Source organism: Scyliorhinus canicula, chromosome 8 (assembly GCF_902713615.1).
Source record: "Scyliorhinus canicula chromosome 8, sScyCan1.1, whole genome shotgun sequence".
NCBI lineage: Eukaryota > Metazoa > Chordata > Chondrichthyes > Carcharhiniformes > Scyliorhinidae > Scyliorhinus > Scyliorhinus canicula.
The window spans coordinates 31,251,077-31,278,514 of record NC_052153.1 but is presented as its reverse complement, the minus strand read 5'-3'; the positions used below and the strand labels follow the sequence as shown (position 1 = coordinate 31,278,514).

Genomic DNA, 27,438 nt, shown 5'->3' with positions numbered 1-27,438 from the left:
GTAATAAACATAGCCAAATTAACTGTAGTTGTAAATAGGTTAGTAATGCGCTATTAAGAAGGATAACTTTGATTAAAGGACCTGTGGCTTAAAAGAAAAATTGGGAGAATAGAGTAATAAAGCTATACAGGAACTGGATATTAAATGGAGAGTAGGAATATCTGGGAGCAATTATAAATCTGTAATCTAATCAGGCAGTTTAGAATTCTATGAACACTCGGTTAAGATTACAGCCTTCAAATATTTTAAGTTATCTGTTATTTTCATAAGATGGTTTTGTTCAGTTTTTCGTTAGCTTTTGCAATGTCAGCAGTTTCCAGTCATTATGCCAACTCCATGTGTCATCTGGCAATTTTACATTAGTTGTGGACTCCAGGTGAATGGTGCTCAAGGACACGCAAATGGATTCCAGATATTGCTATCCTGTTTCTGGTGTACTGCCTATCATTGGCTATACAACTTAGAACATAGAACATAGAACAGTACAGCACAGAACAGGCCCTTCGGCCCTCGATGTTGTGCCGAGCAATGATCACCCTACCTAAACCCACGTAACCCGTATACCCGTAACCCAACAATCCCCCCATTAACCTTACACTACGGGCAATTTAGCATGGCCAATCCACCTAACCCGCACATCTTTGGACTGTGGGAGGAAACCGGAGCACCCGGAGGAAACCCACACACACACGGGGAGGACATGCAGACTCCACACAGACAGTGACCCAGCCGGGAATCGAACCTGGGACCCTGGAGCTGTGAAGCATTGATGCTAACCACCATGCTACCGTGAGGCCCCGATGTAACTGTAATCAATGAGAAAGATGTGCTCGGATTGCAGGGCTCTCGCTACCACTCTTTAGGCCCATGAAGTGCTTAGTGCCACTGAAATTAAAGTTTGTACTCTATTTTCCAGCATTTGATTGGATGAGCCACTGCTGACTGCCACCAGCACATTATCAATATGATGATCAAGCCTCATGGCACTTTCATACTAAAGAAACAGGATTGTGTTGTCATTCTTTTTTCATGGATTTGAACAGTGCTGTGCACTGCATTTCCTTATCAATGAAACAATATTGACAGAGCTATTGACTCATAGGATTCCCAGAGCTCCAGGAATGGTTGCTGGAAGTTCTGGGTATAGATGTTTCAGTAAGAGCAGGGAAGGTGTTAAAAGAGGTGGAGGAGTTGCATTGTTAATCAAGGATAGTTTAATGGCTGCAGAAAGGCAGTTCGAGGGGGATCTGCCTACTGAGGTAATATGGGCTAAAGTTAGAATTAGGAAAGGAGCGGTCATGTTGTTCAGAGTTTTCTATAGGCCCCCAAATAGTAATAGAGATGTGGAGGAAGAAATTGCAAAGCAGATTATGGATAGGTGTGGAGGTCTTGGGATAGTTGTCATGGGTGACTTTCCAAATATTGATTGGAACCTCCATAGGTCGAACAGTTCGGACGGGGCAGTTTTTGTACAGTGTGTGCAGGAGGGTTTCCTGACACCATATGTGGATAGGCCAACAAGAGGTGGGGCCACATTGGATTTGATACTGGGTAATGAACCGGGCAAAGTGTTAGATTTGTTTGTGGGAGAGCACTTTGGAGATAGTGACCACAATTTGGTGTCTTTCACTATTGCAATGGAGAGGGATAGGGCCATACGGCAGGGCAAGGTTTATAATTGGGTGAGGGGTAATTATGATGCGATTAGGTAAGAATTAGGGAGCATTAGATGGGAACAGAAACTGTCAGGGAAAGGCACTAATGAAAAGTGGAGCTTGTACAACGAACAAATACTGCGTGTCCTTGATAGGTATGTCCCTGTCAGGCAGGGAGGAAATGGCCGTGTGAGGGAACCATGGTTCACAAAAGAGGTTGAATGTTTTGTCAAGAGGAAAAAGGAAGCATATGTAAGGATGAGAAAACAAGGTTCAGTTGGTTCGCTAGAGGGTACACGGTAGCAAGGAATGAGCTTAAAAAAGAGCTGAGGAGAGCTAGAGGAGGCATGAGAAGTCCTTGGCGGGTCGAATCAAGGAAAACCCCAAGGCCTTTTACTCTTTTATGTGAGAAATAAGTGACCAGGGTGAGGTGAGGGCCAGTCAAGGACAGTAGTGGGAACTTGTGCATGGAGTCAGAAGAGATAGGAGAGGCATTGAATGAATACTTTTCTTCATTGTTGACCGAGGAGAGGGGCTATGTTTTTGAGGATGAGAGTGTGATAAGCCGGCTAGGCTGGAGGAGGTAGATGTTCTGAGGGAAGATGTATTAGCAATTTTGAAAAACCTGAGGGTCGACAAGTCCCCTGGGCCAGATGGGATATATCCTCGGATTCTTTGAGAGGCAAGGGATGAGATTGCAGAGCCTTTGGCTTTGATCTTTGGGTCCTCGCTGTCCATGGGAATAGTGCCAGAGGACTGGAGAGTGGTGAGCGTTGTTCCTCTGTTCAAGAAAGGGAATAAGAATGACCCTAGTAATTATAGGCCAGTTAGTCTTACTTCGGAGGTTGAAAAGTTAATGGAAAGGGTCCTGAGGGATAGGATTAATGACCATTTGGAAAGATGCCCCTTAATCCGGGATAGTCAACACGGATTTGTCTTGCCTCACAAATTTGATTGAATTCGTTGTGGAGGTAACTAAGTGTATAGATGAAGGTAAAGCAGTTGATGTCATATACATGGATTTCAGTCAGGCCTTTGATAAGGTTCCCCATGGTCGGCTCATGAAGAAAGTAAGGAGGTGTGGGATAGTGGGAAATTTGGCCAATTTGATAAGTAACTGGCTATCACATAGAAGACAGAGGGTGGTGGTGGATGGAACATTTTCAGACTGGAGACCAGTTACCAGTGGTGTACCACAGGGATCAGTGCTGGGTCCTCTGCTATTTGTGATTTTTATAAATGACTTGGAGGAGGGGGCTGAAGAGTGGGTCAGTAAATTTGCTGATGACACCAAGATTGGTGGAGTAGTGGATGAGGTGGAGGGCTGTGGTAGACTGCAAAGAGACAATGATAGAATACAGAGCTGGACTGAAAAATGGCAGATGGAGTTTAACCCTGATAAGCGCAAGGTGATTCATTTTGGTGCGAAAAATTTGAATGTGGATTACAGGGTCAACGGCAGGGTTCTGAGGAATGTAGAGGAACAGAGAGATCTTGGGCTTCATGTCCACAGATCTCTGAAGGTTGCCACTCAAGTGGATAAAGCTGTGAGGAAGGCCTATAGTGTGTTAGCGTTTATTAACAGGGGGCTTGAGTTTAAGAGCCATGGGTTTATGCTGCAACTGTACAGGACACTGGTGAGACCACATTTGGAGTATTGTGTGCAGTTCTGGTCACCTCATTATAGAACATAGAATATAGAATGTACAGTGCAGAAGGAGGCCATTCGGCCCATCAAGTCTGCACCGGCTCCTGGAAAGAGCACCCTACCCAAGGTTAACACCTCCACCCTATCCCAGTAACCCCACCCAACACTAAGTGCAATTTTGGACACTAAGGGCAATTTATCATGGCCAATCCACCTAACCTGCACATCTTTGAACCATGGGAGGAAACCGGAGCACCCGGAGGAAACCCACACACACACAGGGAGGATGTGCAGACTCCACACAGACAGTGACCCAAGCCGGAATCGAACCTGAGACCCTGGAGCTGTGAAGCGATTGTGCTATCCACAATGCTACCGTGCTGCCCAGGAAGGATGTGGAAGCATTGGAAAGAGTCCAAAGGAGATTTACCAGGATGCTGTCTGGATTGGAGGGTAGGTCTTCTGAGGAAAGGTTGAGGGGGCTAGGGCTTTTCTCATTGGAGCGAAGGAGGATGAGAGGCGATTTAATAGAGGTTTATAAGATGATGAGGGGATTAGATAGAGTGGACGTTCAGAGACTATTTCCTCGGGTGGATGTAGTTGTTACAAGGGGACATAACTATAAGGTTCGGGGTGGGAGATATAGGAGGGATGTCCGAGGTAGGTTCTTTACTCAGAGAGTGGTTCGGGTGTGAAATGAACTGCCTGCTGTGATAGTGGAGTTGGACACTTTAGGAACTTTCACTGGTTATTGGATAGGCACATGGAGCAAACCAGAATGACAGGGCGTGGGATAGCTTAATCTTGGTTTCGGACAAAGCTCGGCACAACATCGAGGGCCAAAGGGCCTGTTCTGTGCTGTACTGTTCTATGTTCAATGTTCCAGTAATTGATGGAATATGTGTGCAATAAGTGTCACATATCCTCCCCTATTCTATGGACAAGAGAATCCTTCATTTGATTAATATTCTGCTACCATATGATGTCAGTCACAGTATCCTGCATGTTAATGTCCAATATACATAGCAGATGCCACCATGTGACAGGCACTTGTGTGGAGCTTCAAACTTTGAGGTTGTTGATCATGGAATGAGGCAGATTGTTCAGGAGGAGAGCAGAACTGACTGAGAGGGGGAGTTGATTGGAGGATGCATCAATTTGAGGGGCAGGAAGGTGCGTCTATCAGGGCAGGAGGCAGTCAGGTAGATGTCTGATCCCAGTGGTAAGTCCTGGGTAAATGGGGATGGAATGTCAGAGGTCTGGGGTGGGGGAGTTGGAGAGAGGTTAGAGACCTTAGGAGGTGGTGGGGGCAGGTAAAAAGCGGTTTGCTGGCTTTGATGTGGGTATCAGGGCCTGAAGGTGGTGTGGGAATCTGGTCTGATGCAAGAGGTCCTGATTATGGTGCCTTCACAGGCTATGACCTGGTACCAAGTGGGAAGTATGAAGCTGCTCACCTTCTGGATTCGTCAAATCCTCTCCTTGAGGAACTGCCAGGTTTCCTGACCTGGTAGATAATTGATAATAATCAAAAGTGGATCTGCACATTCCACCCAGTTTCCTTGGAGCAGATTGCTTCCAAGCTCAGTTAAAACCAGATATATTTTGGTTGGAGGTGGGTTTGCAGCAGCATTCAGATTTTTGAGATTTTAACTCTACACCCAGGTCCACTTTGAACTTTTCTGGCTTGAAAAGAAGCATCTGAGACATGATCCTTCCTTCAATTCCTTTTTTCCCCCCAGTTTTTCCAATTAAGGGGCAATTTTAGCGTGGCCAATCCACCTACACTGAACATCTTTGGGTTGTGGGGGTGAGACCCACGCAGACATGGGGAGAGCATGCAAACTCCACATGGACAGTGACCCAGGGCCAGGATCGAACCAGGGTCCTCGGCGTTGTGCGGCAGCAGTGCTAACTGAGCCACCGTGCAGTCCTCTGAGACATGATCCTATCAATAGATGAACTTTATAAACAATTCAGGGAAGAGAAACAGTGGGTGCTATCTGCTGGCTGCATCGCGCGTGCAAATGGTAGATGCTGGGTGAGGCCTCCTGTGGATTTCCTGGCAGCCACGGTGCCTCACTGAAATGATGCAATGAAATCAGCTACTTTCTCCGCAACCTGAAAATGAATTCTCCAGGAGTGCACCATGCATGACTAGTATCTTGAGTACTTTATTTCTGGATTAATATTCGCAGATAATTAGCACAAGCTGTTGCTCATTGATAACACACGTACCTCTGAGTTGTGAGATCAAAGATTCATTCCAGAAACAAGCACATAATCTGGACTGGCATTCCACTGAAGTACTGAATGAGTGTGACAGTGGTCTCTGAGCTGAGATGTTAGACCAAGGTTCCTATCTGCTCCCAAGGTGTGCAGCAAAGAACCCATGGTACTATTCAAAAAAGCGCAAAGTAAATTAATTCTCCTGGTGTGCTGGTCAATATCTATTCCTTAATTAGCATGATGATCCGATAACCTATTTTAATTATCTCATTGTTGTTTGTGGGACTTTGCTGAGCATAGATGGACTGCTTCTTACACTGCAACAGTGACCCCACTTCAAAAAAATCACTTCATTGACTCTGAAGGAGTTTGAGGCAACTTTTCTTTTCTTCATTCTTTCATGGGATGTGGATGTTGCTGGCTGGGTCAGCGTTTGTTGCCCATCCCTAATTGCCCCTGAAGGGAATGACATACACGACCATTTCAGAGAGCATTTCAGAGTCAACCGCATTGCTGTGGGTCTGGAGTCACCTGCAAGCCAAACCAACTAAGGTTGGCTGATTTTCTTCGCCAGAAGGCACCATGAACCAGGTGGATTTTTTTTTTACATTAGTCAGTGACAGATCTTATGGTCACCATTACTAAGATAAGCTTTATATTCCAGAATTTATTAATTGAATTTAAAATCAACCTGCTGGTGTGTGGTGGGAATTGAATCCGTGTCTCCAAAGCAGTAATCTGGAACTCTGAGCAACTCATCCAGTGACAGCACTACTATAAACAATCTCTCCCCATCTTGTGGTTAAGAAAAAGTGTTTGCTAATGGTAAATTCTGCATTTTTCCTTTTTAAGATTCCGCTTTTGGCATTTTCAGTTCCCATGTCATCTGCGTTGGTCATCTGCATGTCACCATGCGTACGGTAGCATGGTGGTTAGCATAAATGCTTCACAGCTCCAGGGTCCCAGGTTCGATTCCCAGCTGGGTCACTGTCTGTGTGGAGTCTGCACGTCCTCCCCGTGTGTGCGTGGGTTTCCTCCGGGTGCTCCGGTTTCCTCCCACAGTCCAAAGATGTGCGGGTTAGGTGGATTGGCCATGCTAAATTGCCTGTAATGTCCTAAATAAGTAAGGTTAAGGGGGGGTTGTTGGGTTACGGGTATAGGGTGGATACGTGGGTTTGAGTAGGGTGATCATTGCTCGGCGCAACATCGAGGGCCGAAGGGCCTGTTCTGTGCTGTACTGTTCTATGTTCTATGTTCTATGCGTTGATTGATACATTTTGGGTTGTGATTTATTGCTGAGCCAATCAGCTGCACGTGTGATGCCTTTCAAGAGGGCCACTTCGAAGCTTAATGAACACATTTGCCTTTTCAGAGCTGTCAAGTGGAATTTTGTCAACAGTCTTCCCTTGTTTGCACTTCAGTTTATCACGGCGGAATAACTGAACTGAACAGTTTTTCTGAACTTCACCTGACGTTTACTGACTCAGGTGGTCCAATAATCCTGAATATTAGTATTTACTTCTTTTCATATTTCTGTCTGTGACTTGGTAGAAATGGCATCTCCTACAATGAAGAAGCACGAGAAGCCAATGTATAGTGGCCCCACATCGCCACAAGGTTCATCACCGCGACTGAGCACTTTCCCACCGCATCATCACCCTGGCATCCCAGGACACAGTGGTAATTTATTTCATACTTTTAACACTCTGCATTAAATAAGTACAAATAAATTGAAAAATACAGTTGCATCGTTCTCTTAGGCACCTGTTGATGATGCACAGTGTTTTTGATCAGTACAGATTTAAGCTTTATCAGCTTGGGGAGATTTCATTTCAACCAAGGATATGCCATTTGACTAGTTTTAATAAGTGCTGAATACAGATGAATACAGAACACAATGGTGCAATTCAGTAACGCATTCAGTGTTCGTAATGGTCAGTATTCAGAACTTTGTTGTCTCATGTCCACTTGTGAACTGAGTTGTGCTCCATATCTAAATGTCCGAGGAGAAACCTAGCAATTTGCTACCACTCTGGAATGGGCCTTCTGATGAATTCAATAACGCAGCCAAAAATAATTCTGTTGAAGGGAGGAAGAATAAGAGTACAAAGAAATAGAAGCATTAGGCACTACCTGTACTCTACTGTATTGATTTGCACACTGTTTTCCGCGTATAGACTGAACATCAAATATCAATGATTTACTATTTTCGATAAAGAGGGTGTTAGTTTTTAACTTGAAGATCCAGTGTTGATGATTGCAGCTAATGGACAAGAGTCCAATGTTCTTGTTTTTAAACAAAAACTTTACTCGGGGGGAGGGGGGGGCAAGGGTGCCTTTATTAAGTCAATGTTCAACACGGATAGTATTAGCTGTCACAGAAACTGAAAATATCAGCATTGCCAATATTGTGTTGAGCCCAGCATTGTGCAGAAATTTCAAAGCATAGAAAATCTACTGATGTTTAATTCTTTTCAATTTCTAGTCATCTCAACGAGAAGCCCACCTCCTCCGTCACCGCTACATTTTTCAGCATCCTCCATCCTCCCACCTGCTCCCAGTAGCTACTTCTCACATCCAACAATCAGATATCCACCACATCTTACCCCGCAGGAGTCGGCAAAGAACTTTGTACAACTTGGCTGTGGCCCGTCCAATCCACAAACAAGCCAGGTTAGTCACTTAATGCTGAATTATGAATGTTTAGAAATTTGAATAGATATATAGAAGACTGTCATTTTTAAATAATTGTGTTGAAAGTACAGGCTGACGAACGATATTTTGCTTATTTCTCCAATCCATTCAATCTTGGAAATAGAAATTGACTGCAAAGCAGAAAACGACACACTAAAAATCCACTTCCAATTTGTCATGCTTTTGCCATTGATATGGAGATGCAATTTGCTTTTCATTTGAAGGGCTTTTCTGGCTGGGGTGGGTGGATGTTGGGAGTACACAAAGAGAGGGCCTTAACAGGTAGCTTTCAGAAACGATTGACCAGTCAGCCCAGGTGGCTGCTGGCACAAATGTTGCTGTCATTATCAGCTGCAATGATATGGACCCGTGCTTCGTATAAATCGAGACCTTTTGGCCCATGAGTTTAAATGGTTTCAATAAATCAACAATGGAAATCAACTGCCAAAAGTGTGACAGCTGCTGCAAGGAGTGCAAAGATCCTCAAAACTTGTGAGCTCTAACATTTATATACATTAAGATTACAACAGCACCTTTGGTTGTCTAATCGTCTGGCCCCTGATATTTTGTCTGCCGTTACAATGATATTAATTTGTGATTGCCTGTATGTATTTATGACATTAGCAACAACTTGCATTTATTTATACTGCACCTTTAGTTTAAAAAAAATCCTAGGCTTTTTATCATAGGGAAATTTAGCCAGAATAGGTTTCTTCTCTGAAATCAATTTTAGCCGGTCATTTGTTGCAGCCCACACACTGCAACCCCCACATTTAAATTACTGCTCTAACCCAACAGCCTCCACCTTCCCACTCAAGATTACGGCTGTTCCCCATTTCCTCCACACCATTCCATTCTTCATTACTGCTCCTCCAAACCCCCACCCCCATTCTGTTCCCCATTCCCATTCCTAATCATTGTTCCTCTCCTCTCACCTTGCTCCTCCCAATTTGTATTTCTACTCCTCCGTGTTGCCTGTTCTCTCCACCATTCTAAGCCATTATTTAAGATAGGATTTAAGATTAGTTAGGTGGTTTGGACATGATAAATTGCCCTTAGTGTTGGGTGGGGTTACTGGGTTATGGGGATAGGGTGGAGGTGTTAACCTTGGATAGGGTGCTTTTTCCAGGAGCCGGTGCAGACTCGATGGGCCGAATGGCCTCCTTCTGCACTGTAAATTCTATGATCTATGATCCTTCGGAAGATGTTCAGCACCCTCTTCCAAGTCTGATTCACCTTTCTGCCTCTCCTTCAAAGGCCACTTTCAAAGCCTTTGATGGAACCTTCAGTCCTTTAGCCGTTAAGCATTCCTGCTCAACATCTGCCTTTGGCCTATGTAAGCCAATTGCAGCTGCCTTTCGGAGAAAGGGACTTCGAGTAAGTGCAAGTTCTTGTTGTTGCTGAATTTTATAACTGGGCATCATTTGCAATTGAACAGCAAATCTCTTCACTTATTATTTTCTATTTAGTGAGGTGGTCAGAATCCAGGTCATTTGAACCAAGACGTTTTAGCTCCTGTTCTCTGCCACCTAATCCAAAATGATTTCTTCAAAAATAATGGTTGAATTTCATGTTAGTAGCACAAAGAACAAAGAAAGGTACAGCATAGGAACAGGCCCTTCGGCCATTCAAGCCCGTGCTGACCACACTGCCTGTCTGAACTGAAATGTTCTCCACTTCCGGGATCCGTATCCCTCTATTCCCATCCTATTCATGTATTTGTCAAGATGCCACTTAAACGTCACTATCGTCCCTGCTTCCACCACCTCCTCCTGCAGCGAGTTCCAGACACCCACTACCCTCTGTGTAAGAAAAACTCGCCTCGTACATCTCCTCTAAACCTTGTCGCTCGCACCTTAAACCTATGCCCCCTAGTAATTGACCCCTCTACCCTGGGAAAAAGCCTCTGACTATCCACTCTGTCTATGCCCCTCACAATTTTGTAGACCTCTTTTAGGTCGCCCCTCAACCTCTGTCGTTCCATTAAGAACAAACCGAGTTTATTCAACCTCTCCTCGTAGCTAATGCCCTCCATACTAGGCAACATCCTGGTAAATCTCTTCTGCACACTCTCTCCACATCCTTCTGGTAGTGTGGCGACCAGAATTGAACACTATAATCCAAGTGTGGCCTAACTAAGGTTCTATATGGCTACAACATGACTTGCCGATTTTTATACTCCGTGCCCTGGCCAATGAAGGCAAGCATGCAGTATGTCTTCTTGACGACCGTCTCCACCTGTGTTGCCCCTTTCGGTGACCTGTGGACCTGTACACCTAGACCTCTCTGACTGTTGATACTCTTAAGAGTTCTACCATTCACTGTATATTCCCTACCTGCATTAGACCTTCCAAAATGCATTATCTCACATTTGTCTGGATTAAACTCTATCTGCTATCTCTCCGCCCAAGTCTCCAAATGATCTAAATCCTGCTGTGTCCTCTGACAGTCCTCATCGCTATCCGCAATTCTACCAACCTTGGAGTCGTCTGCAAACTTACTAATCAGACCAGTTACATTTTCCTCCAAATCATTTATACTACGAACAGCAAAGGTCCCAGCACTGATCCCTGCGGAACACAACTAGTCACAGCTCTCCAATCAGAAAAGCACCCTTCCATTGCTACTCTGTGCCTTCTATGTCCTAGCCAGTTCTGTATTCATCTTGCCAGCTGACCCCTAATCCCATGTGACTTCATCTTTTGAACCAGTCTGTCATGAGGGACCTTGTCAAAGGCTTTACTGAAGTCCATGTAGACAACATCTACTGCCCTACCTGCATTAATCATCTTTGTGACCACCTCGAAAAACTCTATCATGTCAGTGAGACATGACCGCCCCTTCACAAAACATTGCTGCCTCTCGCTAAAACGTCCATTTGCTTCCAAATGGGAGTAGATCCTGTCTTGAAGAATTCTCTCCAGTAATTTCCCAACCACTGACCTAAGGCTCATTGGCCTGTAGTTCCTTGGATTATCCTTGCTAGCCTTCTTAAACAAAGAAACAAAATTGGCTATTCTCCAGTCCTCCGGGACATCACCTGAAGACAGTGAAGATCCAAAGGTTTCTGTCATGTCCTCAGCAATTTCCTCTCTAGCCTGCTTCAGTATTCTGGGTTGATCCCATCAGGCCCTGGGGACTTATCTACATTAATATTTTTCAAGACACCCAACACTTCTTTTTGGATCTCAATGTGACCCAGGGTTTCTACACACACTTCTCTAGACTCTCATCCATCAATTCGTTCTCTTTGGTGAATACTGATGCAAAGTATTCATTTAGTACTTGCCCATTTCCTCTGGCTCCACACATAGATTCCCTCGCCTGTCCTTCAGTGGGCCAACCCTTTCCCTGGCTACCCTCTTGCTTTTTATGTACGTGTAAAAAGCCTTGGGATTTTCCTTAATCCTATTTGCCTGTTACTTTTCGTGACCCCTTTTAGCCCTCCTGACTCCTTGCTTAAGTTCCTTCTTACTTTCCTTATATTCCACACAGGCTTTGTCTGTTCCCAGCCTTCTTTCCCTGACAGATGTCTCCTTTTTATTTTTTGACGAGGCCTACAATTTCTCTCGTTATCTAAGGTTCCCGAAATTTGCCGTATTTATCCTTCTTCCTCACAGGAATATGCCGGTCCTGAATTTCTTTCAACTGACATTTGAAAGCCTCCAACATGTCTGAAGTTGATTTACCCTCAAACATCCGCCCCAATCTAGGTTCTTCAGTTCCCACCTAATATTGTTATAATTAGCCTTCCCCCAATTTAGCACATTCACCCGAGAACCACTCTTATCCTTGTCAGTAGCACTTTAAAACTTACTGAATTGTGGTCACTGTTCCCGAAATGCTCCCCAACTGAAACTTCTACCACCTGGCCGGGCTCATTCCAGGTCCAGTACAGCCCCGTCCCTAGTTGGACTATCTACATATTGTTTTAAGAAGCTCGCCTGGATGTCCTTACTAACTCTGACCCATCCAAGCCCCTATCATTAAGTGAGGCCCAGTCAATATTGGGGAAGTTAAAGTCTCCAATCCCCTGTTGCTTTTACTCCTTTCTAAAATCTGTCTACCTATCTGCTCCTCTATCTCCCGTGGTTATTATGACCTGCAGTAAACCCCCAACATTGTGACTCACTCTTCGTATTCCTGATCTCCACCCATATAGCCTCGCTGCCCTCTGAGGTGTCCTCCCGCAGTACAGCTGTGATATTCTCCCTAACCAGTAGCGCAACTCCTCTACCCCTTTTACATCCCCCTCTATCCGCCTGAAACATCCCAATCCTGGAACGTTTAGCTGTCAATTCTGTCCTTCCCTCAACCAGGTCTCTGTAACGGCAACAGCATCATAGTTCCAAGTACTAATCCAAGCTCTAAGTTCACCTGCCTGACCCGTAATACTACTTGCATTAAAACGTATGCACTTCAGGCCACCAGACCCATAGTGTTCAGCAACATCTCCCTGTCTGTTCTTCCTCAGAGCCATGCTGGCCCTCTTCCCGAGTTCTCCCTCAATTTTTTCACCTTCTGACCTATTGCTCCGGGTACCCACCCCCCTGCCGTACTAGTTTAAACCCTCCGGTGTGACACTAGCAAACCTCGCGGCCGGAATATTTATGCCTCTTCAGTTTAGATGCAAACCGTCCTTCTTATACAGATCACACCTGCCCCGGAAGAGCTCCCAGTGGTCCAGATAACAGAAACCCTCCCTCCTACACCAGCTGTTTAGCCACGTGTTTAGCTGCTCTATCTTCCTATTTCTAGACTCACTGGCACGTGGCACTGGGAGTAATCCCGAGATTACAACCCGAGAGGTCCTATCTTTTAACTTTCTGCCTCGCTCCCTGAACTCCTGCTGCAGGACCTCATGCCCCCTTCCTGCCTATGTCGTTAGTACCAATATGTACAACAACCACTGCCTGTTTGCCCTCCCCCTTCAGGATGCCCGCTACCCGTTCTGAGACATCCTGGAACCAGGGAGTCAACATACCATCCTGGAGTCTCTTTCACGTCCACAGAAGCGCCTATCTGTGCCTTGACTATAGAGTCCCCTATGACTATTGCTCTTCTGCGCTTTGACCCTTCCTGCTGAACATCAGAGCCAGCCATGGTGCCACTGCTCAGGCTGCAGCTGTTTTCCCCTGATAGGCTACTCCCCCCCGAGAGTATCCAAAGCGGTTGTACCTGTTTGAGAGGGGGAAAATAACAGGGGATTCCTGCACTGGTTGCCTGCCCCTTCTGCTGGTCACCCATCTCTCTGCCTGCACCTTGGGTGTCACCACATCTCTCTAACTCCTATCTATGATGCTTTCTGCCACCTGCATGCTCCTAAGTGCATCCAATTGCTGCTCCAATTGAGTGTAAGGAGCTGCCATTGGGTACACTTGCTGCAGTTGTAGTCGACCGAAATGCTGGAACCGTCGCAGATCTGCAACATCTCACAGTTGGAGCACTGCACCCCGTTGAGTGACATTTAAGCACTAATTAATTAATTTAAAATAAACACTTGAATTATTGTTAAATTGAATTACAATCAACTATATGTCCCTGACATTAGGTAATTTTTACTGTAAAATTAAATGCTAAATACCGATCTCAGCCCTTGGTTTAGTTACTCCACTCTCTAGTTAATCAATTAGATTTCTTTTGCAATATTATTTTTTTTTCAAATTTAACAGATTCCCAATCAGGTCACAGCTTTACTGTGATGTCACTTAGTTTCCCACCCCACACAATTTGAAAAGGTAATTTAAAAAATCACTTACCTTCCCAGGATGCTCTCTGGTTCTCTCCCTGCCGATTAACAGTTCCAAGCCAGAAGAAAAAAAGCAAAATGGTAGGTAAAAAGCACCATATCCCACTCTGCACCGAATTACCTCACTGCACCAAATTACCAAGTTCCAATTCCCACTCTGGATGTGTCTCACTCACTCAGGCTGTGTCTCCTTCACCTGCGCTAACCAGTGGTTAGCACTGTTGCCTTATAGCGCCAGGGTCCCAGGTTCGATTCCTGCTTGGGTCACTGTTTTCCCCATGTCTGTGTGGATTTCCTCCCTGGTGCTCCGATTTCCTCCCACAAGTCCTGAAAGACATACTTCTAGGTGAATTGGACATTCTGAATTCTCCCTCTGTGTACCCGAACAGGCGCCGGAGTGTGGTGATGAGGAGATTTTCACAGTAACGTCATTGCAGTGTTAATGTAAGCCTACTTGTGACAATAATAAAGATTATTATTATCATTAGACAAGACTATTTTCCAGCAGTTATGATGCTTGACCTACCTTGCAGGATGGGACATAAAGAGATTCTTACTACTTTCATTGTAGTGAAAAAATTAAAAATCAGGGGATACAGGATAATGATGGGAATGTTGGGAATAAGGAGAAAGCCAGAATGTTTTTCGTGTAAAGGATAATAAACTTATGAAACAAAACACCATTGAAGACTTTTGAAATAGGTAATGTAGATACTGTCAAGGGGGATATGATGAGAAACTGTTGAGGTAATGTTGATCTATGAAAAGGAATTGGCTTGTGCAGCCTAATAGCTTTTTCCTGCCCTTGAAGTTTCATGTACTCTGAGTGGAAAAAAATCTGCTTTTGTATGTTGTAAGTTATGACAATGTTATTTTACAAATTACACATCGCTAGGCTCTTTGTTATAAGTACTATGTTCTGGCTGAATAATTCTTCTTTAAAACTTGAGTTTCAGTTCTGACTCAAATTACATTTCAACAGGAACTGGAGAAAGGGTTTGGCCTATCTTTGCGCAGTAGCCATTACGAGCAGCCATGTAAGGGTTAAATAGTTTGTTAAATCTATCCCATATTCGTTTATAACATGTAATTAGACCAAACGACAGGAGGAAATTATGAAGGATGAGTTGAATATATCCAATTGTTAAATGGCAAACTGCCATTGAATCCACTGCTAATCTAGCCTTTATTTATTTCCTATAAAGCTTTATTAAAATATTTCATAAATTAACTCTAAATTAAGTCACTGTGCACAAAGGGGAACCTTATAAAATTCAGTCATTGTTTCAACCGCATCAGTCTGGGTAGGATTACATTTTTGAAGAGAAAGAAGGAAAACAGATGGAGGTCACAGGCTAAGTTTCATTTTAGTAACTCTTGTATTGCAAGTGATATAAATGAAGACGTTGATCATCCAGTTTTATTGATAAATGGATTTTGTTTTATGGCAGCTTGTGATAATTCTGCAGCTGAGGAATATGGTAATGGAGTGAAGTGGAAAAAATAACTGTAGTTACTATTAAGAACGTTTACTGCAAGTTAAGTCACATTCGAAACCGCATTACCGATCAAATCTAGAGAAAAATTTGGAAGTGATCACATTTGGAAAGATATTGCAAAAAATCCGTAACCCCACCCTGAGTCCCAAGGGTTAAAGACAGTCATAACTCAATTCTGAGTAAAGCTCTTGTGCACGAGCTGCTGAAACACACTGCCACTTTGTGTCTTATTGAATTGTTTTATCTCATCAATATTTATCATGACCATATCGTCGCCAACAACGATAGCTTGAGCAACGGATTGAAGCAGTATTTTTATTTTGTTTGGTATGGAAAAACATAGAATTTGAGGCATATTCTGACTGTGTGGTCTCGCTGAGAATGCTTTCCACTGAGTCCCATTTCCCTCTTTAAACTTTTTATATTTTACAAATGCCTATCCGATTCTCTTCAAGTTTTCTGAATTCTGTTTGATACTATTTCCAGTTGAATACACTATGCCCCAACTACTTTTACATAAATAATATTTCTTTTAGTTTCTCCTATTGTTCTTCTGACCACAATGTTGCTGATAATTTTGATCATTTGATTTGTCCAAACACTTTGCACCTCCGATTTCCTCTCATCTTCTTTATTCTGGTGAATTTTGTGTTGCAGACCCATCTGTTTCGATTTGTATAATACTTTTGATCATTAAATCATAGACTGGTTACAGAGCAGACTTTGTGTTCTGTCTTGCCTGGTCTGGCTCTCTTCAAGACCAGTTAGCTAGTCCCACTCCTCTGCCCCTTCCATAGCCCTGCAATGTCTTTCTTTCCGGGTGTTTATCTTAAATCCCTTTTGAATCTGCCTCCACCAACATTTCGACCACTGGATTCTGTACTCGCTGTGTAAAACAAAACATTTCTTTTATGTCACATTTGGCTTTAAAACCAATTTTCTGCAAACTCTTCCAAATGCAATATCATTTCACTTGAAAAAAGGACACGTGCAATATAGTTTCAGTATCGAAGTTAACCCCGATTTTTAATGTTCAACCCTGATTTTCAGCGAGTGGTAACAAAATCTAAACATCATCAGAAAACACTCATTAAGGCAATTCGTTGTCATAAGTCAACACATTCCTTGTTCCCAGTTTTTCTATCAAAAGACAACAGTCATATTTTATATGCTAATATATTCTGTATTAACTCCATGATTTGTTGTGGATGGTTTTTCTCTATTTGAATAAATAAAGTTGCCAAGCTGCACCTTGTTCCAGCACTACTCATGCAGCGGTCACTAACCTGTTTTAACGTGCTTCCAGTGGCCTTGAACGTGATAGACATATGTGCAAAATTTCAAGAACTTCAGTTTTCCAGCTGCATTGATCTTCTTTCCTTCTTTCGTTCAACTATCTCTTTCCATTCTCTTAGTCATAGGGAGGGATTCTCAAATCTCGTCCATGACTGGAGCCGTTGCGAGAGAGAGTGGAAAATTTGGTGTTCCAGACAAAACTCCATTCACTTGCAGTGGCACTGAAAAATCCTGGCCACGAACGAGGATGGAAGGTTTCGGCCTTCGTCTCTCTCTCTCTCTTTCTCAATTACTTTATATTTCCTTCTTCTCACCTCCTTCATTAAACATCCAGCTAATCATTTTGGGACTGGGTTTACCTCAAGTTACATAATGATGAAGGGATGTGATTAAACTTGACAGTATTTATGTAAACAAACACTGACGTTTTCAGCTGAATTGTCAGTGTTATTAAGCATAAAGGTTTATTCATGTCAAATCAGTTGTCTTTGCATGAAAGTGTGTCCCTGTTTCCTTGTTGAATGCTTTGTTCTGAACTCAATCTTGACCCTATTTTCGTGATAGGCATTCTTTTAACACAAGCGACTTATGCTATTAGAATTTCACACTTTAAGAATATTTGCTTAATTTCACATGTAACATGATTCAAGTTAGTTCTTGTTTGTTGATGGCATAGGGGCAGCACTGACCCACATTTATTGGCCATCCCCGATTGTCCTTCAAAAGGTAACAACGGCTGCAACCCATGTGGTGCAGATACGCCTTCAGTGCTGTTAGACAGTGAGTGCCAGTATTTTGTCCCAGCGACAGTGAAAGCATAGCGATGTATTGCCAAATCAGAATGGTATGTGGCGTGGAAAGAAACTTGCAGGTGCGGCATGGTGGCACAATGGTTAGCACTGCTGCCTCACAGTTTCAGAGGCCCGAGTTCAATACCAGCCTTAGGTGACTGTGCGGAGTTTGAACTTTCTCCCCGTGTCTGTGTCCGTTTCATCCAGGTGCTGCAGTTTCCTCCCACAGTCCAAAGATGTGCAGGTTAGGTGGATTGCCCCTCTGTGTCCAAAAGGTTAGGTGGGTTACGGGGTTAGGGTGGAGGTGGCAGTTGCTCTTTTCAAGAGCCGGTGTAAACGCGATGGGCCAAATGGCCTCCTTCTGCACTGTAGTAATTCTATTCTTTTCTATGTTCATGTTCCATGTACCTGTTGACCTTGTTCGCCTTGGTAATACAGGTCTGAGGTTTTGAAGATGCAACATTTCCTAACATCCAGTGTGCATACTCTGAGGATATATGATGGATGGCGTAGCCCTTAAGTTGGAGTACAGTGCTATTTGGAAATTATTTCCTTTAAGGCTTGAGAGCCATATAAGTTGTGGCAATATTGTCTTGGTTGCGCCCGATCTCAGTGACGCAACTTGGCTGTTATATGACGCTCAAGCCGCCTTGCGAGATCTAATGAGATCTCGCGAGACGTCGCAATCTTGATCTTGCCCTCACTGTGCGGGGTCCATATTTTAATATTTAAATGAACAGTTAGCTTCACTTAAATATGTCTGTGCCAGAGTATCCCATGGTCCGCGATTGAACCACTGCACCTGGGGATAGCTTGCCGTTTAGCACTGGTGTCCACAAACATAGACCCAGGTGTAATGGTATTGGTGGGGTCTCCCAGGCAATCAAAGGCCTTGGGCGGCCAGGCTTTGAACATGGTGGTAGCCTGGAACCCCTGATGCCACCTGGGCAGCTTGGCACTGCCAGGGTGTCGAGACGGGCATCGGGCCCAGGGGTGCCCTGTTGTTATGAGGTGGGGTGAGGGAGGGCTCGACGACTCCCTGATCAGTAAGTTGGGGGGGGGGGGGGGGGTTCCCGAGCCCGCGTTGGGGTGTCGAGAGATCAGGCAGCATTTTAAAATGGCGCCCGATCTCTTGCTGCACCGACGAGCGCAAGAAGTGAGGTAAGCACAGCCACGGTGGGGCATTCCCTACAGAGGCCTTACAAAAAGACAAAATCCTGTTTGATAGTGGGGTCATTCTTGGCACTGCAATCTCCAAGAAGCAACCCGCTATTCGTGCCCAAAACAGGACTTTTTTCCGTTAAATCATGCCTCTAATATAATTGTATGAGGCAGAAAGTTGACAACTATTAAAGAAAGTGAGAATTTCGTGGTGATATTGAAGACCCTCAAAGAGCTGGGCTTATTTTTTAGAAAGCTTTGGTTGTCGTAAGGAGAAGATCGTTTCAGCTGTAAACCATGGTCTTAGTAATTGTATGAACTGCAAACAGCAAAACTAACATTTGCTCGCTCTGAAAAATTATACTTGCAATTTTTTGACTTCATACCTGCTATGGAAAAGAAATGCCACCATATACTGATCCTGTATTTCTGTGTTCTTTTTCACAGCCTAATAGTAGTGGCCAAGTCGTGGGCAAAGTGCCTGGTCATTTTACTTCAGTACTGGCTCCCTCACCTCATCATGGCATGTCCAGACCGGTGACCCTGGCCATGTCTTCAGACACTAAACCCATCACTACATCAACCGAAGGTGAGGCAACATCATCTCCATCATCCAGTAAGTACCATTAATATAGATGAGGTGTTATCCCTGCGATTATATGAATCCCTCCTCAAACCCTGATGCAAGAATAGAATTCACACTCCTGAGGTAAACCGAATAATATCTACAAAACTATTTTTCTCAGATTAAACACATTTTGTTGTACAGTTTTCTTTAAACTGGTGTGTTCATCTCTCATTTGCATTATTAAAACAGAACCTAAACTATGCAAACATTATAAAGAGGCAAGCATTTAAGAGAGCCAATTGGATCATTATGATTAATTCCCATGAATTGAGATGAATTTCAGAGAAGGCAGCTTATTTGACCATTAACTTTTTGGTGCTTTCTAAACAATAGTCAGCATTGGACCAAGTTATAATTATACTTGAACTTTTGATTTTACAGCATTAATAAATTATTGCAGCAAATTTGCTTTGTGACAGCTGCAGCCTACAGTTTAAACAGTGTTATAAGCTTTGATTGATCACAGCAAATTTCAAGAGAGCGACTCTCAGACTGTGCTAATGATGAAAATCAGATGTGCTGGAACGTGCTGGGATTGGCCATCTCTTTCCCAAGTCCTGTGGTTAAACTGCCACAGTGTGTTCTGTATCTCTCTCCCTGGGTGAAATTAACAAAGGCTCGCTAATGTGTTTCGTGGGAGACTGTCAGCAATGAAATAGGAGAACAATGTCTTCTTTTGAGGAAACCTCTAGACAGCTGCGACTTGTGCACTAATTGATTTGCCGTGCCTTTGTAGCTTCTCAGCTGTTCAAACCCGTGTCTGGTCACATGTAGACTGCAGGTAGTTGTCCTGTGCCCAAGAATTAAAGGTGAGTGTACACTGTGTCGTGACCGAATGGTTTTTTTTATGTTTTAAAGTGGAGCACTTTTGTTGTGAGATTTAATGAGGCAATTTGACTGAAGTATTGAGTGTGTTGAGATTTGTGACACGTATATTTCTAAAAGGTTTTCTGATTCAAATTCAGTTACAAAGATAAATTTAGTACAGGACAGGAGCTTATACTTAATTCCTTAAAGGAGATAGTCTAAAAGTCGCAATGGCCCCTCCAGTGATAGCTGACCAGGAGAGACCCAGTTCAATTGGTTGATCACACAATTGAGGGGGAAAGGCCACACGAACGCATCAGGTTGTCCTGAGTTTTCCTCTTTGGGGAAATTAAACTTTCCCATGGCTGCTCCCCCTCATTGTTACTCAGTACATTCTGCTGTCACTGAGCACAAGGTGATACCCCTGTAGTTGAGTAGTCCACCAACACTTCATAGTCAAATCTCACTCATTAATACTGGCTGCTTGGGAAAAGTACTTGGCTATAGACTGTGCTCAAGGAAGGAGACAAGACTATCAGAAAAGAAAGCACCGAATTAGTGCAAAAATATAAAATTGTCCAGATTTTTGATTTATTTCCTGCTTGCTAAACTTCGAAAATTTTCTCCCAAATTTCCGTTTAATTTCATCCATTGAAAAAACATTCATTTTTATCACCCTGTTGAACTCTGGGCAAGATTTTCTGGCCCTTCTCGTCAGCAGGATTGTCCGATCCCGACGGAGGCGACCGTTTACAGCGGTTTTCCTGGCAGCGGGATGGCTGAGCCGTAGGAAGCGCCACAGACCTCGGCAGGACCGGGCAATCCAGCCGGCAGCCAATAGCGAGCCACCTCTGCAACCAGACCTCTTGTCTTTGAAAATGTAACTTTTTCCATTTTGAGTAGTTAATGAGTAAATGTTACAAATTCACACTCAATGCACAGCATTGGTGAAATCGAATCATCGCTGCCCTGTTGAAAAACTCTTTAAAAGACCGAGAGCCCACAGGTTCTACTTGTCAATGTGGCCCATTTATTTTCTACCACTTTTACGTGGGGCCACATCAACGCACCTTGAAAGTTTACTGAAATATATAAGGATTGACGTGGCCAGTTCAAACTGGAAAGCTAGGTGAAGTTCAGAAAACAGAAACTAAACAAAGAATATGTGCATGAAAGAAAGGAAGTGGCCCATGCTGGCACCTTGCTCTCCCTTCTAATATATATTTAAATGGCGCAGACTTTCAAAAAGCATGCAATGAAGCATTACCACTTGAAAAGCACTGTGTTCAAAAGTTGCACGAATGCATTCTTCATCTTGATTACAAAATGGATGGCAAAACTCCCAAAACCTCTCTGCCCTTAAAAAAAAATTACAGCTGTTGGTTTTGTTCAGAATGCCTGTTTTCCCGAAAGAAGAGATGTTCCTTGTTTCACTCTGATGGTACTTCTCCAGCTATCGCCTGTAACTGTGACAGGCGATTCCTTTAGCCTCCACAGGTTGGACTGCACTGTTCTCTGTATACTGAAAGCGAAAAGCACTCTGTGCCCTGAAATTTGGAAATGCAATCTGACTATGGTAAAAGCACGCATTGAAATATAGAGCATAGGTCAGTCTTGAGGATTCAGCCATGTCACATTGTAATGGAACAAGATTCATTTTGTTAAACTAATGAGGGCAACATTCATACGACATTCCACTAATTGTATTTTTTTGCGCACGTGTTAACTCATTAAAGAAAATGAATTGATGTCTCTAAGATGTCTCCTGGTAAGTAAAGAAAAAATTCTTTGCTAGTATTGCCAGAAATAACAGCTGCACTATTATACCTGCAGCATTATAAAAGACTTGGGTAGCACTGGCTTAATCCACTTTTACAAAAATAAGATTCTGCCCCCTTATTTGAAAGGTTTGCCTGACACAAAATTTTGCTTTAATAATGCAATGGAAGGCATAGATATTACATTGATGTTAAAAAAAAATCTACTGCCTTGAGTCAAATTTCTATCCTTGTTTCCAATCAGCCTATACAGGTTCAGGTACGCCCCCAGCCAACCGACAGTTTGTTGGACTCAGCTCAAGGGACCCAGCCTTCCTCCACCAGCAGCAGGTGGGTACAATTCCTATCATTGTTTGGCTAATAGTTCCAGATCCATTACATTACTGCAGTGTCAATATTCTAAACCTTTAATGCCAGGGAACAGCAACTAATGGTATGAAATCAGGAGGAAAGGTTAACATATCTCCTTTTCAAACGATAACTGCCACCTTCCCAAAGAATCATGGGATATTGTTTCCAACGTGAATCCGAATTTGGCTTCCACTGGCTCACTATATTTCCAGGATAAGTAACAGTTCATGACGGCATGATTGATCATGTGGTTATACTGTTCTACATTGGGCTGTGTTGCTATGGGAGCCTTACTGCTTAAGTGATGGATGACACGTGAATGCTAAATATGGTGATCGGTTGAGGTCTTAAACATGCAAACATTTTCAATCTGGAAGTTTGTTCATCAGTTAGCACTCCTGTTGGATGTTAAAACATGAGGCAACGCCATTTCCCAGAATTAACCCTCCTTTTTACATCAGGTGGGCACGGCAGTAAATTCATTTATTTTGCTCGGCTCCCCTCTTTTGAGGGAAGTTAGATTTTGTGTGGAAAGTGGAACATTTCCATGAAGGGCTGCAGCATTAGCTATTCCCCATGAACTTATCAGCCTTCTTCCATTGAAGCGACATGTGACCTCAGTTGTCCACCCAAGAGTGATTTAAAAGTGAACTTGACTATTCACGCCTGTTAATTATCAATTCGACAGCCAGCAGCTGCACAGAATTTTACTGTCAATTTTCTAGTCCACGCTAAGGTCCCAGCGATCATTCCCTTCCATATTGTAAACAAACGTGTCATTGGTGACAGTGAGTTGGAGGAGAAAGACGCAATCTGAATTGGACAGGCTTTGACTGAGGGTGCCTTCAATCTTCACTTGGACTGTCGCTGGAGCGGAAGTCTATTTGTCACATTGCACACAATCTCTGCCCTCTGGTCAGCATTTGCAAAGCATGAATAAAAGATAAGGAGAGATGCGAGTCTGAGAGACATCCTAGATTACACTTTATCTTTAAACATTGCTCCTTTGCTTAATCTCTCATAAATGTTTGGGTAATTATGGTTTATGTACCACTTATGAAAGAAGGGCTGTGGTCCATGACTTTGCTGAGACATCCCCATCCCCTCTCTTAAATACTGAAGTCGTACTCGGTTATCAATTAAATATACATTTACGTCATATTAGTGTGAGGCTTCAGTTTGGAGAGGGAATAACTCTACAAAGAATTCACTGATTAACATAACATTCTGTTAAAAAATGAATAAGAGGACCAAAATGTAGAAGCTTTTTGAAGTATGGTTGAATAAAAATATCAGACTTCATAGGCCATGGTAAATTGTGAAAGTATGATACTGTTGACGGCTTCAACATTAATTTGGCAGTGAAGTGCACATGTGCATCCATGATTGCTTAACCAATGTCTCTTTGCCAGAATAACGGTCTGGATACTCATTTTGGAACTTCTGTGCCCAACCACAAAACCCACAAAGCAATAATTAGTGGTTTTGCCTCTCCATCCTTCTCTGTCATACCAATTTGCAGTCACTCTCTGCATTTTCCCTTCTAATTTATTTGATTAAATTTCCATTTAAACAGTCTTTCAAAACAAAAATCATGCCCATCTAGATTTTGTCTTGTAATTTTCTAGGGCTGGATTTTTAATCCCGGATCGGGAAACGGATAGTTCCAGGTCCTGACCCGGCATGAGGTGCTTTAGATACAGCTCCTGAAATCTTTAATGATGCAGCTAATTACAGTACATGGAGAGGGCTTGCTGTTCAATCAAGAAAGACAGGAAATCAAGCCTCCTCCCACTGTCATTGGTTTTAACCCAGCCCCCCCCATTACTCACCTGTTCCTGGATCCTCCTTGATAAGCCTCGGATCAAATATCGGCAGCAGCAGCTTCCCCTGTGATGCTGCCGACAAGAGAGCTGCTGGTCTCTAATTGGCCGGCAGATATTGGGGAGGTATGTCTTCCGCCTGGAGTCCTTGGTCTCGGGGCAAGGAACTCTAAGTGCCTGAGTGGCACGAGATGCGGCGGGCCTTCTTGAAGAGAAGGGATCGCCAGCTCTCCAGCCAAACGGCCGAGACTCGTGTCACCCCCACAACAATCAGCCCTACATTTAAAAAAAATTTTGAGTACCCAATTATAATTTTTTTTTCCCAAATAAGGGGCAATTTAGTGTGGCCAATCCACCTACTCTGCACATCTTTCGGTTGTGGGGATGAAACCCACGCAGACACTGGGAGAATGTGCAAACTCCACATGGGCAGTCATCCAGAGCTGGGAATCGAACCCGGTCCTCAGCGCCGTAGATAGCAATGCTAACCACTGTGTCACGTGTTGGCCCCTGTCCGCCCTACTTAATGAACGTACCCAGGTTACCACTGAAACAGTGCTCTAAGAGATGGCGATGCTGTTGGAAGCCTCAACTCTTCCCACTTCTTATGCAGTGTCTCTCAAACATCCCCTCGTTTGCAATCTCACCTTTTTCATCCAGTGGATTCTACCAAATCAGGAACCATCCATGCTTCTTTTCTTCCTGCTGGAATTCCGGTAAGCATATTGGTGAAGAACACATGGTTCATAGCGCTGATGTTTCGTTCCGCAATGCTATCCAATCTGTTCTTGAACAAAAGTGATAGAATCTTATTTAATCATGGCTCTCTCCAGAAGTATACTTAACTTGTGGAATTCAATGGATGGTCAGACATTGTATCTGAAAAGCCTTCCCACCAAATTTTAAAACATTGCGAACAAATCAATTCTTCCGGGAATATTATTGTAAACACAAAGCAATTTTATAGTTGACAGCTCTGTTCTGAGAGTTTTGTTTCAAATAAAATCATGAGCGGGATCTTCCAGCTGTTCACACCAGTGGAATCTTCTGGTCCAGCTGATGGCGTTCCTCCACCACAGCTTCCCCAGTGGCGTGGGGTTAATTCAATGGGAAATGCCATTGACAGCGGCGGGTCTGGAAGATCCTGCGGCCGCCTGCTGTTGGTGAGAAACACGCCGCAGGCAGGTCAGAGAATCTCACCCCACGTCTCATCACTGCAGTAGAATGCAAAGCCATGGGCCCGGACTCTCTGATCCGAGTTCCAAGCCCCGGCACCACTGCCAGCGAGAACGGAGAATTTGGCTCTCAGCCAAAACTCCATTCACTGCAAAGGGACCGGAAAATCCAAAACGGACAGAAAATTCCGGCCATGGAAGTAAGATCTCAAACCTCAATCAGTGAGTTCTCCGACTGAGTGCTGCTTGGAATGCATTTCCAATATCTACAGTAGCCATGGCAAATAGTCTCAAATCAACTTATAACCACCAAAAACAGGCACATTAAAAATATATTTCTATATTTCCCTCATACAATCGACCAAGCCTCCAACCCAGCGCTACCTCCATCAAAAACGTGCAAGTTATTATTTTGGAATTGATCATTTTAATTTAAAAATTCAAATTTTAATGAACTTTTAATGGATTGAAGAGGCCTTTCTGGTGATGTACATTTCAGATACAACTAACTTCAGACACAACTAACTTTATTAGTTATGACTAATTTCAACATTATAGTGAAATTTTCCAACGTATCTAATCCTGGTATTATCATAATATCATAAACAGCACAATTAATCCAGTTACAATTTCACAGTAATTCCCTTCCATACTGTGTTGCCCTGTCAAGTAGAAAGATCCATCAGTTCAGAGGCGTAGGCCTGTAGTTTTTAAAGTTCTTGGTGGTCTTTATCAAGTTGTCTAAACTGGCTGGACAATCTTATGTCCAACACCAATCAGCATGTGAAACAATATCACAATGTCCTGAATGCACACACTTTAATTGAAGTCTATCCTATGTGTTGACTTTTTTTTAAATTCCCAAGGGGAAAATCTAGAACCAAGAGCCACTGTTTAAAAAAGAAAGGGTAGACCATTTAAAATGGCGATGAGGTGGCATTTGTTCACTGAGGGTCATGAGTTTTTGGAACTTTCTTCATGAAAAGGAAGTGGAAGGCGAGTTTTTGAATATTTTTAAGGGTGAGGAGGATAGATTCTTGGTAAGCAAGGGGACGATAACTTACTGGGGGTAGGCGGGGGGCAGATTTGAGGTTACTATCAGATCACCGTGATCTTATTAAATGGTGAGTAGGCTCATGGGGCCGAATGGTCTACTGCTCCTTGTCCATGTGTCATTTCGATATTTAATCAAAAGAATACACAGAATGAAAATTGAATTGTTAAACCACTTTTATCAACGAACAACTTGAAGGGTTTTTTTTGCACATGATCTATAGTGTCAGAGTATATGAGCTAAAGCTTGTCTTTAAAGATAAAGTGAACAGAAATAAATTGAATGCTGACACTTGGTGATGCTCAAGGGGTTAACCTTTCTGGAATATTAACATTAAGATTTACGAGAAAGCTTTTATTGCTCATCAGCTTCAAAGTGTTAGATACTTATTGCCTTGTACTTATGCAGCAAAAAAAAAATGAATTGAATAAAAATAGAAAGTCAGGGTCAAAATAAATCCAAATATTCATCATTTTATATTAGCCAAGAATTTTTAAAAATGCTGATGAGGAGAATAAGCTGCAGTGAGAAAAGGTTCTTTTAACACTAGCTATTTTAATAGATGGTGACCCTTAAAATAAATAGCGTCAGCTGTGTAACCTTTTCTCTTTGTTGTGGCTGCCTGCATTGTGATTTATATTTCTGTGGTATGATATCATACGACTATATGACTCTCATGATATTGCTCAGTGGCTTTAATGCCAAAGAAAACCTGGAATTTTTTTGCGGATGATTTGCGGACAGTTAAAGCAAAACAGGGCTATTAGTGGGCTAGCTGTATCTCTTTACTGTCTCTACTACAACAATGTAATTTCAATAAAAATGTGTTCAAGTGGTTCATAACAAGTGGAATTTAAGATTTCATGCATCATTTAGCTTCAGTAATGGAAGCTGTGTTGCTCTGAAATGCTTAACTGCCGTGATTTGCTAATTTTGCGTGCAATAATCCTTAATTTTGAAAATGCCATGCAGCGCCGAGCTACTAAAATTAGGTAGTAATGCTTTAACTAAATATATTGTGACTGAAAATGTCAATTGGACAAATAATGTATAGAGAGTGTAAACGCTGCCTGCCATGTTCCTCATCAATTGATATGGAATAA

At 43.0% G+C, this 27,438-nt stretch overlaps 1 protein-coding gene across 14 annotated transcripts in view; it reads left to right on the top strand.

Moving 5' to 3' along the window:
* LOC119970170 (nuclear factor 1 B-type-like) overlaps positions 1–27,438 on the top strand; it is a 743,034-nt gene that overhangs the window by 655,143 nt on the left and 60,453 nt on the right. For 9 of the 14 annotated variants that reach the window (XM_038804340.1, XM_038804343.1, XM_038804351.1 and 6 more), the window contains 4 exons: positions 7,081–7,209; positions 8,015–8,202; positions 19,167–19,335; positions 22,177–22,262. In XM_038804340.1, the coding sequence (XP_038660268.1) occupies positions 7,081–7,209; positions 8,015–8,202; positions 19,167–19,335; positions 22,177–22,262 (572 nt within the window). The remainder of the gene's footprint in view (positions 1–7,080; positions 7,210–8,014; positions 8,203–19,166; positions 19,336–22,176; positions 22,263–27,438) is intronic. The other 5 variants (XM_038804352.1, XM_038804339.1, XM_038804350.1 and 2 more) reach the window with 2 other exon arrangements.